Below are 16,004 nucleotides of genomic sequence, written 5' to 3'. Positions count from 1 at the left end.
GTTTGCCTTCTTTATGGTTGCATTTGGTAGGAAAACAATTTCTTTTACCGGAAAATAAATGATTCTTTTACTTAATTTTATTTGATAATTAAGTAGAAAAATTATTATTTCAACAACTTTTATGTGTAATAATATAGACATATAACTATAGAATGGAGGGTAAGATGGTAGTAGAGGCCGATCCACTATTTTAACGTTGTGGATTCCTGCCGATCTCAAATTAATATACATTAATACTCGAATAGATGAGCTGAGTTCTAAGCTAAGTATTCTTAAAACTTAATGAACATTTTATATGCAAAAATAAAATATAAGCAAAAGTTAGTGGGTCCACCTAAAATCATACCTATTGCACTAGATCCACCCTTGAATGGTAGGACTGTGGGATTGGTTGTGAGGGGATAGGAACTTATTTTACCTACTTGTCACGACGCAAAATCCTAACCTCTCGTGATGACGCTTAACATGGTACTAGGCAAGCCGACATTTTCAAAATATTCCCAACATTTAACAAAAAATGGATTTTTAAAAGCAGTTTAAATAGCAACTTCTCATAAACAAGATAGAAAGATCCAAACACAACGCGAAAACTCCCAAATCGGGGTGTCATAGAGTACATGAGAATCTAAATGTCACAAATTCTGGGATACACTGTCTAAGATAGTCTGAAACCAAATACAATAAAAGGAAAGATAGGGAAGGAGAAATAAGGATTGCGAACAACGAACAGCTACCTCAAAGTCTCAAAAGGTTAATTGTGCAAAGTATCAACACTCACCTTATCCGGAAACACCTGGATCTGCACACAAAGTGCAGGGTGTAGCGTGAGTACAATCAACTCAGTAAGTAACAAGACTAAATAAAGAACTGAAGATAGCGATGAGCTACACAGTTATAGTTCACTTTCAGTAGTCCCAACAAAAGAAAGTAAGCATCTTTCAAATCCGGTAATTTGAGTCAAATCAGTTTATACATGTCAAGTTCAAGTAAATTAGATATAATATCTCTCGGAAATTTCATAGCAGTGATATATGGTAGCTAAGTACAACAACAATGAAATCAAATGCAGCCTCTCGGAGCAACAGTCACTCAGTCTTTCCATTTACTCTAACCTCACAGTCACTCATTCCTCACAGTCACTCGGCACTCGCACTCAGTAGGTACCTGCGCTCACCGGGGGTGTGTACACACTCCAGAAGGGCTCTTTCATCCCAAACGCTATATCAAGCCAATCATGGCATAAATCAATGAAACATGTTGCGACGTGCAACCCGATCCCATAAATATTTTCACAATCAAGCTCTCACCCTCACTCAGTCATCAACCCCTCCATTCTCTTGGGCTCTCGGTAATCATAAAAATCAGCCCAAATAATAATGATATGATGTATCAAGGAAATAATAGAAACTGGGATATGATATGTGAGTAAAATTGAGACTGAGTACACATACCAATTTACAGGTAATTCAACATGTAACACGGCCTCTATGGATCCCAACAGTACTAACACATAGTTTAAACATGATTACAATCAAATTTCTATAACACATGGAGAGCATATTGTTAACAACAAGTTATTCAACTTTACAGTTTCATGGAATGGACAAAGTCATAATTCCTACGATGAACGCCCACATGCCCGTCACATAGCATGTGCGTCACCTCCAAAACTAATCACATAGCACATAATTCGGGGTTTCATACCATCAGAACTAGATTTACAACTGTTACTTACCTCAATCCGAGCAAATCTCTACTCAAATATGCCTTTGTCTCGCAAATCGACCTCTGGATGCCCCGAATCTAGCCACAAATAATACAATACAATTAATACGGGCTAAAGGAATCAATTCCACAAGAAAATACGAGATTATAAATCAAAAATCTGAAATCGAAAAAAAGAAATGCCCCCGGGACCACGTCTCGAAATCCAAAAATCACAAAACCCAAAAGCCCATTCAACCACAAGTCTAACCATACCAAATTCATCAAAATCCGACATCAAATCGCCACTCAAATTCCCAAAATCAACTCTCCAAATTCCTAGCCTCAAACCCCCAAATTACACCTCAAAAATACACTAACTAGGTGGGAAAATCAATGGAGAAACATAATTATTGAAAACATTTAACCATAAGTGACTTACCTTAAGAATCCCTTCGAAATCCCTCTAAAAAATCACCCAAATCCAAGTTTGCAAAGTCAGAAAATGATAAAAGCCTCGGAATCCAACGTTTATATTCAGTCCAGGCTTTTTCGCACCGGGGACAACTTACCCGCACCTGCGGCTTCGCGGGTGCTACCAAAGCATCCGCTTCTACGGTTTTCACTCATGTGGACTCACTTCTGTGAGCCACCAACCGCTTCTGCGGACCCAGCTCACCTTCCAGTTTCCTTTTCTGCGCCCACTTCGCCGCATCTGCGGCCACGCAGGTGCGGAAAGAACCTCGTACCTACGACATCTGCCATTTCCTTCCTGGCTACTTTTGCGGTCCCCTTCTCGCTTCTACGAGCTCGCATCTGCGGAGCCCACTCTGCATGTGCGATTACACCAATAACTACCAAACTTCAGCAATCCTTTAAGTTCCAAACTTGATCTGTTAACCATCCGGAATCGACCCGAGGTCTCCGAGACCTCAGCCAAACACACCAACAAGTCTTAAAAAACCATTTGAACTAAGTTGAATCCTCAAATAACCTCCAACAACATTAAAAACACGAATCACACATAGATTCAAGCCTTATGAACTTTGAAACTTCCAATTTCTACAATCAACGCCGAAATCTATCAAATCACGTCCGATTGATCTCAAATTTTGCATACAAGTCACAAATGATACCGCAGACCTACTCCAACTTCCGAAATCAGAAGTCGACCCCGATATCAAAATTTTTACTCCCAGTCAAACTTCCCAAAAGTTTAACTTTTACCATTTTAAGCTTAAATCCACCAGGGACCTCCAAATCACAATCCGAATACTCTCCTAAGTCCAGAATCGCCCAACAGAGCTAACGGCACCATCAAAACTCCATGATAACAACTAGGTCGGGAATCCAAATTAGAGTAAGAATTTGAGAAGTAAATGCGGAAGCAATAACAACAATGAATTGAACAACTAGAATTAAAGAGATGAAAATAAAGGATATGGGAAGAATTCAAGGAAAGAATTCCAAGAACTTCCAAGAACACAAGTTCTATAGCCTTGACAAGATCAAAGTAACAACGTCTTGATTTATGGAAGAAATCAAACGACTTTACTTAAAAAGCAAATCAAAACAATAGATTCGGATCTTGACCACTTTACGAGTAACTTGAGACAACAATTAATAACTAGTATTAATCGCCTTCTAAGAATACCATAAAAGAATCAAATATATCATAAAAGAGAAGTAATCTTACTACCTTGAACTAAGAACTAGTAAAAGTTGAAAGATAAATCTCAAAGCACAAGTAACAAAGGTTCAAAAGAACTCTCAAAGTATGATATACTTAATCAATAAATATTGTGTCTTATGAATGAGAAGAACTCCTTATTTATAGGAGTTAAAAGCACTTAAAATAATGTAGGGGGTTGCTAAAAAGTCATCTAAATTAGGTAGGGGGCGCTAGGGATCACAATAGCCATCAAACTTAGGTAGGTGACTCCTAAGGGGTAACAAAAGCCATTAAAATTAAGTGGGGGCGGCCAAATCCTTTTAGGACAGATTTGGGCCTTAGAACTATTAGTTTGGGTCATTGGTTTAGACTCCAATTGGGCTCCTTTTGAAGCACCCCCTTTTGGACCTCTTTTAAGGTCATTTTGAGCCTTATTGGGGGACTTCAAGGGCTCACTTTTTATCTCTCCCCTTGGTTTTCCCATTGTTTCTCTTAATCTCTTTTGATCTTCAAACACTTGAGAAGGAGATAAAGGTGCAAGAGTAAATTTCCTGCCATTTAGTTCAAGAGAATATCTATTCTTTCTTCCATCATGAAAAACATTCCTGTCATACTGCCAAGGACGACCCAGTAAGATATGACAAGCTTGCATAGGTATTATGTCACAAAGAATATCATCCTCATATCTACCAACATTAAATGAAATCATGCACTGTTTGTTTACCTTTAGTTCACCACTATCATTTAACCATTGGAGTCTATATGGAGTAGGGTGTTTCATGCATGCAAGTCCCAATTTTTCCACAAAGTATGAACTCACCACATTAGCACAACTACCACTATCAATGATCATAGAGCAAGTTTTTCCCTTTATCCCACACCTAGTATGGAATATATTCTCCCTTTGTTCTTCACTATTGCTTGCCAAATTGATAGTCATAATCCTTCTAACTACCCCAATCATGCCCTCATTAGGTAGTTCTACATCATCTTCATCACTCACATCTCCCTCTTCTTCTCCCTCACCTTTTTCACTCTCATATCCTCCATCTTCTCTAAGAATGATGTTTCTTCTACTTGGACATTCATGCATCATATGTCCCCTTCCTTTACATTTATGACATTGAATAGAACTAGAAGGTGTAAAAGGTTTAGGGTTAAAGGTTTTACCTTCCTCTTTGTTCTCAAATTTACCTTTACCCTTGTCTTCTTGAGGTCTAGAAGAACTCTTCATCTCATGATATGGCTATGGCTTCTTGGAGATGGTGTTTGTCCGACCTTTCCACGAGCTAGTCTGCTTTATTTTATTTTGATTTTCTATCTTTACACACAAATCAACTAACTCATCTATTGTTACATATTGTTGTAATTCTACTACATCAGTTATTTCCTTATTTAAACCATTTAAAAACCTAGCCATTGTAGCCTCTTCTTCCTCTGTACAATTAGCTTGGATCATAGCCATATCCATAGCCTTAAAGTACTCATCCACAGACATGGACCCTTGCTTCAATGTTTGAAGACGTTGTTGTAGCTCTCTTTGAAAGTGTGATGGCACGAATCTCTTCCTCATCACCCTCTTCATCTCAGCCCAAGTAGCAACTGGTGCTTGTCCTTCTTGCAATCTGTCCCTAGCAAGCTTTTTCCACCAAATAGCAGCATAGTCAGAAAACTCAACAACAACAAGTTTAACTTTCTTACCCTCAGAGTAGTTGTGACAATCAAAGATGGCTTCAACCTTTCTCTCCCAATCAAGGTACAAGTCTGGGTCCCTTGCTCCCTTGAATGATGGCATCTTCATCTTTATACTACTTATATTGTCATCTTCTACTCTACCTCTTTGTCCCCTCCTATCTCTTCCCACCCTATCAAAATCAATATCATTAAAATCATCTATAGGGTTTTCTTGATTTACAATGGGAGCATGGGGTACATTTCTCCTAGCTTGGGGTCTAACATTATTTTCCCTCCTAAGTTCAGCTATTGTATCATTTTGATCAGCAATGGTATCCCTCATCTCTTGGAGTTGCAAATTCAACCTTTCAAATTGTTGATGCATAGCTTGCAAGGTAAAATCATTTCTTGCTTTGATTTCAGCTTCTTGGAGAACCCTTCGTTCATCATCACTACCTGTACGCGACATCTTTAAAAAAAAGTGTAAACTGTATCACAAAACCTCTCTTTTTTTTTCTCGGAATAACCTTTGAACAAAATACTTTGTAGATTTATAATTAAACCCAACTCGTATGAAATTCTTAGTAGTAAAATTCAGATTTTTGGGGAACTAATGAAAGAAAAACCAAATCCTAGAACTATTAGGCTCGGTTGAAACATGACGCGAACAAAAAGGAAAGGATTATATGTTTAGATTAGAAAGAGTAAGAAAATCTAGGATCCCCTCTTCTTGTTTCCTTTGTTAATTTTTGGTAACAAATTAGATACAAAAGAAATATCCCGGAGAGCACGCAATTCTATTTTTTGTTCTAAAAACTAATTTTCGTTTTTTTTTTAATTTTTTTCTTTTCTTTTCTTTGCTCTTAGTATTCAAGAAATTCTAAGACTTACCAAGAACGAAATCTTGATAAAACCGCTCTGATACCACTTGATAACAACTAGGTCGGGAATCCAAATTAGAGTAAGAATTTGAGAAGTAAATGCGGAAGCAATAACAACAAGGAATTGAACAACTAGAATTAAAGAGATGAAAATAAAGGATATGGGAAGAATTCAAGGAAAGAATTCCAAGAACTTCCAAGAACGCAAGTTCTATAGCCTTGACAAGATCAAAGTAACAACGTCTTGATTTATGGAAGAAATCAAACGCCTTTACTTAAAAAGCAAATCAAAACAATAGATTCGGATCTTGACCACTTTACGAGTAACTTGAGACAACAATTAATAACTAGTATTAATCACCTTCTAAGAATACCACAAAGGAATCAAAGATATCATAAAAGAGAAGTAATCTTACTACCTTGAACTAAGAACTAGTAAAGGTTGAAAGATAAATCTCAAAGCACAAGTAACAAAGGTTCAAAAGAACTCTCAAAGTATGATATACTTAATCAATAAATGTTGTGTCTTATGAATGAGAAGAACTCCTTATTTATAGGAGTTAAAAGCACTTAAAATAATGTAGGGGGTTGCTAAAAAGTCATCTAAATTAGGTAGGGGGCTGCTAGGGGTCACAATAGCCATCAAACTTAGGTAGGTGGCTCCTAAGGGGTAACAAAAGCCATCAAAATTAAGTGGGGGCGGCCAAATCCTTTTGGGGCAGATTTGGGCCTTAAAACTATTAGTTTGGGCCATTGGTTTGGACTCCAATTGGGCTCCTTTTGAAACACCCCCTTTTGGACCTCTTTTAAGGTCATTTTGAGCCCTATTGGTGGACTTCAAGGGCTGATTTGGTAACCCAATCTTCCTCCTCTTGGACTTCAATTTGGACTACCAAATAATTGTAAAACTTGGACAATTCATCTCCTTTGGGCTTGAGCTCTTCCTCTACAATTAAAAGCTTCTTTATTTGCCATTGAAGTCTAGCAACCTTAGCTTGCAACTCTTTAGCTTGAGATCTTGTAAATGGCCTTGGAGCTCTATCATCTCTATCATTGTCCTTAACTATATCCTTGTTCTTGATGCTATCTCTCCATTCCGGAGTTGTTACACATAAGTCAACATCTGGCCAAACATTCCGGCTTAAGCTTTCCATTATGAGACTAAGTGTCTCAATTCATTCTGAAATTCTTCCAGACCCAAACCGACTAACCCCGTAAGTCATATAACAACAATAAAGCACAAAAGGAGCAGTAAATGGGGAAATGGGGCTACAACTCTCGAAACGACTGGCCGAATCGTTACATTACTTCTGTCAAGAAAGTCATTTTTCTGATTTTTAAGGAACTTGATTTTCAATAAGAAAAAAAAAACATCTTTAACCAACAACAACATATCCATTGTAGTCCAACTAATGGAGTCTGAAAAAATAAAAAAAATATTTTCTTTCTCCAATCAAGTATACCCTGTATGTTCAATTTTTTCATGGAAAGAAGATTATACGTGAACATATTTATCTTTACATATCGTACTTCTTTTATTTAAAAAAAAAATATTCTGACATTACTTTTATTGTCACTGCACACGTTCTGTAGATATGTCCACTCAACCAACCACATTTATATCGTAGATCAATTTCTAGTCGTGTGTTAGTATAGTTAAAACAAAAGTTTATAAAAACTAAGGTGATGTTTGAACGACTTCGTGCCCAAAAAAATACGATAAATGTTGTGCAAGAAGTAATTAGAATTCAGAGTAAACTAGTATGGTTAGAATGTATTTAACTCTGCAGATAGCAATATTACTGGAAGTATTATCAGAGTCATTAGGAATGCACAAGGAGAATAGATACTGAGTTTTCACAAAACCGCCTTTGGTTAGAATTGTTAGGTTTCGTAAATGGGAAATGAAAGAAGCACCTTTTGAATTGCACCTCTTTATCTCACCCTTTTATTGTCTATAAATTTAGAGGCTTAGCCTCATTTTTCATACATAAAAAATCTGAAAACGTATCCCCTCTTTTCTACATTGTTGCATTGTTTTATAAATAAATATAAGTGTTAAGTGTGATTTGTTCCGTTTGTTGAGTTCGCCGAAGTGTTCTGTAAATTCGATTGCCAGTATTGCATAATAGTTTTTCCATTCTATCCTGGGAGAAAATAATCCATAACCTTGGACAATAGTGAGGGGATTAAATTCCTTAAGGACACACAAAAAACTTGTGGGTTCGGAATTTTCTGTTTCTGTTTTCTTAAACTAACGTCTTTTGTTTATTCTGTTTTTTAAACACAGTATCTAACAAGAATTCCACCTGCATTGAGCTTTAAGCGCTCAAGCATGGAGCATAGCCTAACCAACTTAGAAGTGGAAACAGACACAGCCCACGTCCAACTTGTCGTACTATAACATGGAAAAATGACACTATATAGCCACTCTCAAAATAATAACCAATATATATATATTTTTATTTTATATGTTATATACAAAAATTATACAAACTTTATACACTTTTTCAGCTACCAAATATAAATAATTTCTGGCACGGGTTAAAAGTGATAATACCCATACTAAGATCTCCACTGAACCCTGTCAAGTATCTTGTCCTCACATATAGCAATGGAGTAGCTATTGCTAATAATGTTCCTAGTTTTGTTTATAATAATTTGGCTATGCTTGGAAAATTAAGCGGTCTTAGTTATCTCAGTAGGGGTGTTACTCAAATCTATTGACGATCCCAATGGGATGTCAATACTACGTAACTCCGCTACTTAGTAATGAATAAATATTCCATGTTCACCAAAAAAGATAAAAAAAGATCTCTTCACATATATAGGATAATTCCAAAAAAAGAGAGATGGGAGTAGATAATTAAATTGTTTAGTTTGCGTTGGCAGCAATTCATTGCTGCTTGGTCGTCACAGTATAGAAGCAAAAGGTAACATAAAAGCTCTTGCTATTTAATAGTTCACTGCTTTGACATGCATGGCTCGATACTCCGTTGGTCTTCTTTTCGGTTTTTACTCCAATCCGATGAACAGAATTTTCTTCTATGTTTTTTCTTTTCCCACATTGCTTGCTTAAACACAAAAACAAGGGGGAAGAAATATCGAATTTTGTCCAAAAAAACTATAGTCAAAAAGAGCAGCTAAATATTCTAATATTCCAGAGCATGAATCCCGTTCACTTCAGAATCAACCCAAAAAACAATTAAGAGTCCATAACATAATCACTCTCCTCTATTCATGTCAGGGTACTCTCAACATACTCGGTTGCCAACGGTTTGGTATAGAGACTTTAGTTGTGTGTTCCATTTGTCAATGGCAGCGTATTTTTTCATTCCTTTCGATCTACATGCGTAAAAGCATGGAAAACAAATTAGATGTAATGTCAGCCGAAAACAACCAAATAATCACAACGCCGAGTTCAGTGTTTCACCTGTCTCCACACTCTAGCAACCGGTTCACTTGATCAATGTGCCCATGGATACGGTTGTCCAAGATCAGTGATACCAACAACTCCTCGACATCTTTTTCTGGCACATTAAGCTCCTGCATGTCAAATAATAACAGCCAGTAAGGAATTCTATTACACGCACTGCTTAGCAACAATAATTCATGATAAAGCACAACATGGTTGATCTAAGAACATCATACTCATTAGAACCAAGGAGAATATGGCTGACTAATATATGGATATCCCAAATTCAGAAATGTTATCTGGCAAAGTGGTACGCCACCATTATGCCATCTTTAAGACAGACGGTTGATAGACTAACAGCTGTTCAATCTTCCCTTGTTCTCTCCCCCCCCCCCCCCTCACCAAGCCCAAAAATAAAGCAGAAAATATAATTGATATACACGAAGGTTAAATTTGAGAAGCTGCGAAAGCTAATGGGGGAAGACTACCCTGTAATATACACAAGCAAGGAAAAAAACTCTTATTAGAAATCTATTATCACCTTGGAAATGAAGGGAATCCGGATTCTTGTGTAAGGCTTGATGATCTTCAGCAACACTTGGGTTCTGACATTTCTTAAAAGATCTTCAATGTAATTTCTAATGAAGGGGTCATCCATTATTGTTCTTCTGTTACTCTGAAAAACTCCATGAAAAGCACAATCAGAATGATAATCAATAATAACCACAAATTGAAGGACTTAAAGAAACAATATTCTACTAGCTGCACCTTGAGAATTTTCTCGAACTCCAAGATCTCATTTCGTTGATATGCTGCTATAAGGTTTGTCATTGCCAATATCTCGGGGTCATTTTTGTAGCTGAAAAGTATAAAACACAGTCGCGCACCAACAGCAAAGCAATAGTTAAGGTGCAGTGCTTACTTGAGTGAGGTGCACAGTACTTGGATCACAAAACTGATAGGTCCTAATCTCTTTATACAAAAAACCGAAGAAACTCTCTGAATACTCACGGTTTTGCTTCTTGGCCATCGAAAGGGTTTACCTCAGACTCCATCAGCATATTTGCCAGAACCAAGTACCTGTAAGATGAAACAAAGTGACTAAGATATTAGGCAGGGCAATGTTTTTTCAGCAGCACAGGAGAGAAATGAAGGTGAATCTGCAAAATAATTGTCTGGGACCACATAGCTGAGGTGAAGAGATAAATTCTATGTTATCATGCAATTAAAAAAATTCTGACACATCCTCCCTTGAATGAAAAAATGTCAAAGAAATCACATAGGAAGCTGTTTCAAAAATGCATTTTCAAGGTGCAATGGTGCATAAAACAAGCACATGGATAAACAGCACACATACTTGAGACACTGGATGCGCCTCTGATTCCCGGCTTCATCATAGTTCTTGAAAGCTTCAAAGAAGTCTGTCGCTGCCTCTGCCCACTGCCGCTCTGCCATATGCATTTTTCCTCCACATTCACGAATTATTCCCATTATTCTTGGGTGAGGGATTGCCGACTTGACTGAAAGTGCTTTATTGTATAGCTCCTGTAAATAAACACATGTTTTTTTTGAGAATCTCAGGAAGCAACAATTAGCAATCGAGAGAACACAGCAATTGAGCTACTCATGGACATGTTTCAGTATGTATTCCGTCATTCATGCATCCTCTTTAACAAATAAATTAGATCAAGTAGATCTTTCCGACATATTCAGAATAAAAATAAGAAAATGACAAAATAACGAACAAGGGATATCAAAAGATAGAAGAGAGAAGTCAGAGAGAAAATTTGGAAGCACTGAATCTCCAATTTAAAAGAGTCGGAATTCCATGTCGACAGATACTTTAGTAGAATAGAATTAAAGAATGGAGTTCATCTTTGAATTTTTGCTGCACCTCTCGGAGACAGTTAAATGGGCATTTTATTACCCTCTATACAAATATATAGATGTCGAAAGTCTCTCATCTTCTGTGAAAGTTTGATCAACTTCTTTTTTCTTTTCGCAGAGGAAAAGATTTTTAAAAAAGGTGGTAAAAGCACAAAATAAAACCAGAGAGTAATTTAGAACAAAGAACTACATATGATGATATGAACCTGACTTAAATAGAAAGATGGATATTTAGGCCATATCAGCCGAGAGGATTCGCACCAAAGGTGCATAAAACCCAGTATGATAAAAAGGTAATAACATACCTTCAGTTTTTTGTTATTTTTCGTCTCCGTATACATTTGGATCTCAATTGCATACACCTCCAACAACTGTGTACCTTTCTTTTGATCATCAGTGCCATCTTCTTTTTGACAAGACTTGTGGAGTTCTTTCAGAATCTAATTGAATGCTCAAGTTATTGGTTGGAAAACTTATACAGTGACACCATAACAGCAAATGCTAATCTGAAAAAGAATGCTACCTTACTCATTCGCCCATATTCCCCAATGTCAAACCAAATTTTACAAAGCTTTAGATTTGTCTTGAACCACAACCTCTGCAAAAGAAGAAGAAGGGCACTATGAGACCCTTGACAAAACAGACATAAACTCTGGTATGAACCTTAAATTCCAGCCTACTACATTGGTGGGAAGGAATATTGTTCTGACCTCATTCTTTGCCTCTTCAAGGGCTTTCAATGTTGTCTCGTAGAACTCTTGTAGGAGGCTGAAGTTCTGACTAGCTGATCCTGAGACGAAATCCATGATATTGTTAATACACTTTTCACTATAATTTCTTGTCACTGCTGATTTAATGTAGGTTAGCATCTCTCTGTAAGCATCCATCATTTCCTTGTACTTCCCCAGCTTATAGTAAAGCTTAACAGTTTGCTTTAAAGCTTTGAATCCCCTGAAAAACAATAAGGATAGTTGGTTAGTTTCATACAAAAGCATATTCTGGAGAATCTTAAAACTTGTGGGAGACCTTTGCTTAAGAAGCATCATATCACATGAAACAAGAAACCAATGTGTGAAATAGCACCAGCCCTTTAGCATTACAATTATGCAGTGTCTCGAAGAAGTATCAAATCACATGAACGAGAAGTAAAATATGTCTTAATACTACCACATGTTTTGGCTTACAATTACAAAGTGTGTCTACGCACTATCAGATCTGACAATCAACTAGAGAAGTCTCACCTTAAGTGCTCATAGGAACATTTTCTGAAAATTTATTAAGTCATACACGTAAACTAAATAGGAATGAGAGATTGGGAAGGAGAAACTTGATAGTCTTTCCAGTTTCGGTCACACAAACATCTACGCATGTCATATATTGTACCTTTTTTTCCCCACAGGTTTTGTGAGAGAAAGATAAGGTTAATAAAATAGCAGGCATTTTTTCCTACATATGCCATATAAGACTGTTTCTCTTAGTTCATCCTCTGCTTGTGTCTTAGGCTGCGTGTTAATAAAACAAAGTTGTGGAGTAGTAGTTTGCTTGAGTAGAGTATTAATTATTAACTCAATGAGAAAGATCAGTTGCTAAGGAACCTGAGGTTCATATGGAACAGATCCATCACATCAATCTCCAGCATCACAAATTCACAAACACACAGCATGTCCGTTCTCCTTATATATGTAAAGCAAACATGCGAAGAGCCAGCTGGTCAGTTTACCAGCTACCACACTGCACAAAAAGCATATAACTTTCAACTCCTTACCACTCAGCCTTCTCAGGTTCCATACGAACTACTTCAGCAAAACCCTCAAGTGCTGCCTCCGGTTCTGTTTCAACCAAGCCTATGAATGACAAAATCACAGTATATTAGTTTGTAACCAGGTAAGAAGACAGAGGAAAAAGGAAAAATGCTACTAGCCCAAGATAAGTAGTCAAGATGCATATATAGAGCATGCGCACAGTTGCATAAAATCAATGCCATTACATGGGGTATAGCATGAATATTACCAGCTAACAACCAAGGAGTACTAGACAGGATGCAGCTGTTGTTTTTTTTCCTGTTGCTACTACTGCTACAGTATGTTTTTTAGGTTATTTAATCTCTAAGCAACTTCTATACTGGCAAGTTCCGCGACCGCATCTGTCATCGCATCCAAATGGAGCCTTTGGGAAAGGAAATTGCTTTGGTTTCCTTCCAATTCCCCTGCAAGTGCCCTTTTACCAATAAACATATTCACTTGCCTAACTTTTTATCTTTTTTTATGCTAATCGTGGTGCTCGGACCAGCTTGCACTCACCTTGACTATCCAAGAGGTACCTGCTACCTCGCACCGGTAAAAGTACTGGGTAACTCTGTCTACCAAGACTTGGACAGATGGGAAGAAATCACTTAGTTTTTGACCTCCCTTGAGATTCGAACATGAGACTTCATTGTTCTCAACCCACTTCATTGACCATTCGGTCACACCCTTAGGATCAATTGTAGTCTGGGGTGTTTTTTTTTGGGTGCTGGTCTAGCTTTTTATCTTTTCCTCCACCTTTTTTATTGGCCGGGGTATCGGTCCGAGACCGACACTTAGGATCAATTGCAATCTTCGAAACTCGGGTATAATGGACCCGTCCCTCTACCCTTATCCACTTATATATCGGGCTTAGTTAGCAGGGTGCGGGCTCGATCCTGTGACTTATGTCACAAGTACCTCAACCTTTGCCACTTGAACTAACCCTGGGGCCTATCGTTTACTCTGCCTTTTTCCTTAATAAACACACTGCCCAAGCTTTCTCCTCTATAATAGGTCCAGTTTTCACTAACTCTACAAACTACTTACAATACATGTCCTTTGTTCCAATGTCCAGACATAATACACAAAGATGGATGTAGCCTATAAACAATGGATTTCAACTGAACTCAGTATTGTTATGCAAAGATATAGATATATATGTAAAAACATCTCCAAATATTTGAAGAATTAACCTAAACAGTCGTCCACCCAACCGCTTAAGCTAAAAATAGCGAGTAGATGTATAATACATGTATAATATGTGGATAATTGTATATATGTAGTGTATGATCTATGTATAACAACTAGGAAAAGTAAATACTGAATCTTCCCTGCTATTTGTGTAAAGATCCCTAATTTTTTTAAAATATTACATTTTGAACCATAATTCCTCAAGTATAATGTGTACAGTGATGATACCTAAAGACTAAACCCATCAAATTAAAATTTTGAATTAATACATTGACCAAACCAAATGCCTCTTTAAGAGTTCACACCCCAATTTTTTCCCCTAAGACAACTAGAGGGTGTTTGGCTAAGCTTATAAGCTGGTCAAACTAACTTATAAGCACTTTTTGGTTTATCTAAGCGTTTGGCAAAATTAAAAGTGCTTATAAGTTAAGTGCTTATAAGCCAAAAATAAGCCAAAAGTCATAAGTTGGTCTCCCCCAACTTATCAAATTTCAGCTTATAAGCACTTTAGGTTTGACCAAAATATTTATTATTCTATCCCTAAAATACTTATTTTTAAAACAAAACTCTTCGTATACCCAGTTCTTCAACTGTTTATTATTAATTTCAACACTTTTATCCAAACACGTAACTGCTTATTTTTAAATCAGTTTCAGCACTTAAAAGTGCTTTTCAGCACCTAATGCATATCAGCTACTCTAAATCAGCTAAGCCAAACGGGCTCCTAATAAGCTAATAACTAGTACCACATTGGGTGACATCAAGAGGTCTAAATCCCGGGGCAAAACACTAGAAGAACTCTTTCCACCTGTCCAAGCCTTGGTGGATTGCCTTGATGGATAGAGTGGGATGTAGCAGGTACCCATGGACCACTCAAGGTGCATGCAAGCTAGCCCAAACACCAAGGATATAAAAAAAAATAACACAACACAATTCTGTATAGTCCATGTACATAAAGCAAAAATAAACGAAAAAATCAAAATTATCAGCATATCTATGACATTGAAATTTCAAAATTATAACACATGTTCTCTAAAAAAAATTAAATTAGAAAAAACCTTTGGAGTTGTAGTATTGGTTCTCAATATCAACATCCTGCTCTTCGGGCTCCTCATCCGAGTACTCGAATCCATAATCCTCCATATCCGCATCTTCAAAAACATACACACACATTTATATTCACAAAATCGGATTAAATAGAGTATTTTTATTTAAACAGAAAATTACAAAAAAATATTGAAGTAAATGAGAGTAAGTTACCAGAACCCATGGCTGATTAGAATGACAGAGAAGATCGAAAACGAAGGTAAAAAGGGAGATTTTGAGCTGTGAATTGAAAAGAGAATCGTCAATGTCTCTCGCTTCGGAGCATTGAAACAGTTTTATGAATTTCGAAAGGAAAGGGGTATAGGTCCAGTTCGGGTTTTGGGCCTTGGGTTAAAATACGGGTCAAAAGTGTAAAAAGAGAGATTTGCACAAATAGGATCATTTAGTGCCCACACTTTAAATTTTGACCCTGTTAAGAAATATTTTGGGAAAAATATTCTTGCGCCCGAAGATTTTCATTTACGGTGATCATCACAAAATTTTGACAGTTGCCATAAATTTGCAAGTTAAAGCGATCATTATAAAAAATATAACCATTATTATTAATTTGCAAATTATGATGATTGTCACAAAATTCTGATGATTGCAAAAATATTTATGCAATTAGCCACAAAATTCATCTAGTGACATTATTCTGGTGATTATAAGATTTTCTAATGCTTTAAAATTCTACTAGAAGGTTATTTTTT

General features: G+C 36.8%; 1 protein-coding gene across 1 annotated transcript; it reads right to left on the bottom strand.

Moving 5' to 3' along the window:
* Nucleotides 1-8,735: 8,735 nt before the first annotated feature.
* On the bottom strand, nucleotides 8,736-15,586 carry LOC104234720 (COP9 signalosome complex subunit 2). Its single transcript, XM_009788338.2, has 12 exons — nucleotides 15,469-15,586; nucleotides 15,267-15,359; nucleotides 12,999-13,077; nucleotides 11,944-12,184; nucleotides 11,757-11,831; nucleotides 11,539-11,673; nucleotides 10,704-10,891; nucleotides 10,358-10,426; nucleotides 10,115-10,205; nucleotides 9,888-10,022; nucleotides 9,365-9,477; nucleotides 8,736-9,276 (listed from the first exon to the last, which is right to left on the bottom strand). Exons 1-12 carry the CDS (start codon nucleotides 15,476-15,478, stop codon nucleotides 9,186-9,188), a joined length of 1,320 nt encoding a protein of 439 aa, XP_009786640.1. The 5' UTR covers nucleotides 15,479-15,586; the 3' UTR covers nucleotides 8,736-9,185.
* Between the last annotated feature and the right edge of the window lie 418 nt (nucleotides 15,587-16,004).

This window comes from Nicotiana sylvestris, chromosome 11, assembly GCF_000393655.2.
Source record: "Nicotiana sylvestris chromosome 11, ASM39365v2, whole genome shotgun sequence".
Taxonomy (NCBI): Eukaryota; Viridiplantae; Streptophyta; class Magnoliopsida; order Solanales; family Solanaceae; genus Nicotiana; species Nicotiana sylvestris.
The sequence above is the reverse complement of the archived record's forward strand: the minus strand, read 5'-3'. Positions and strand labels throughout refer to the sequence as shown.

Excerpts from the sequence above, each read along its gene's own strand:
- LOC104234720 (XM_009788338.2), bottom strand. Across the intron at positions 10,892-11,538 it reads AAAATAACAAAAAACTGAAG|GAGCTATACAATAAAGCACT; the intron begins GTATGTTATTAC and ends GTTTATTTACAG. Across the intron at positions 9,277-9,364 it reads TTGCTAGAGTGTGGAGACAG|ATCGAAAGGAATGAAAAAAT; the intron begins GTGAAACACTGA and ends TTACGCATGTAG.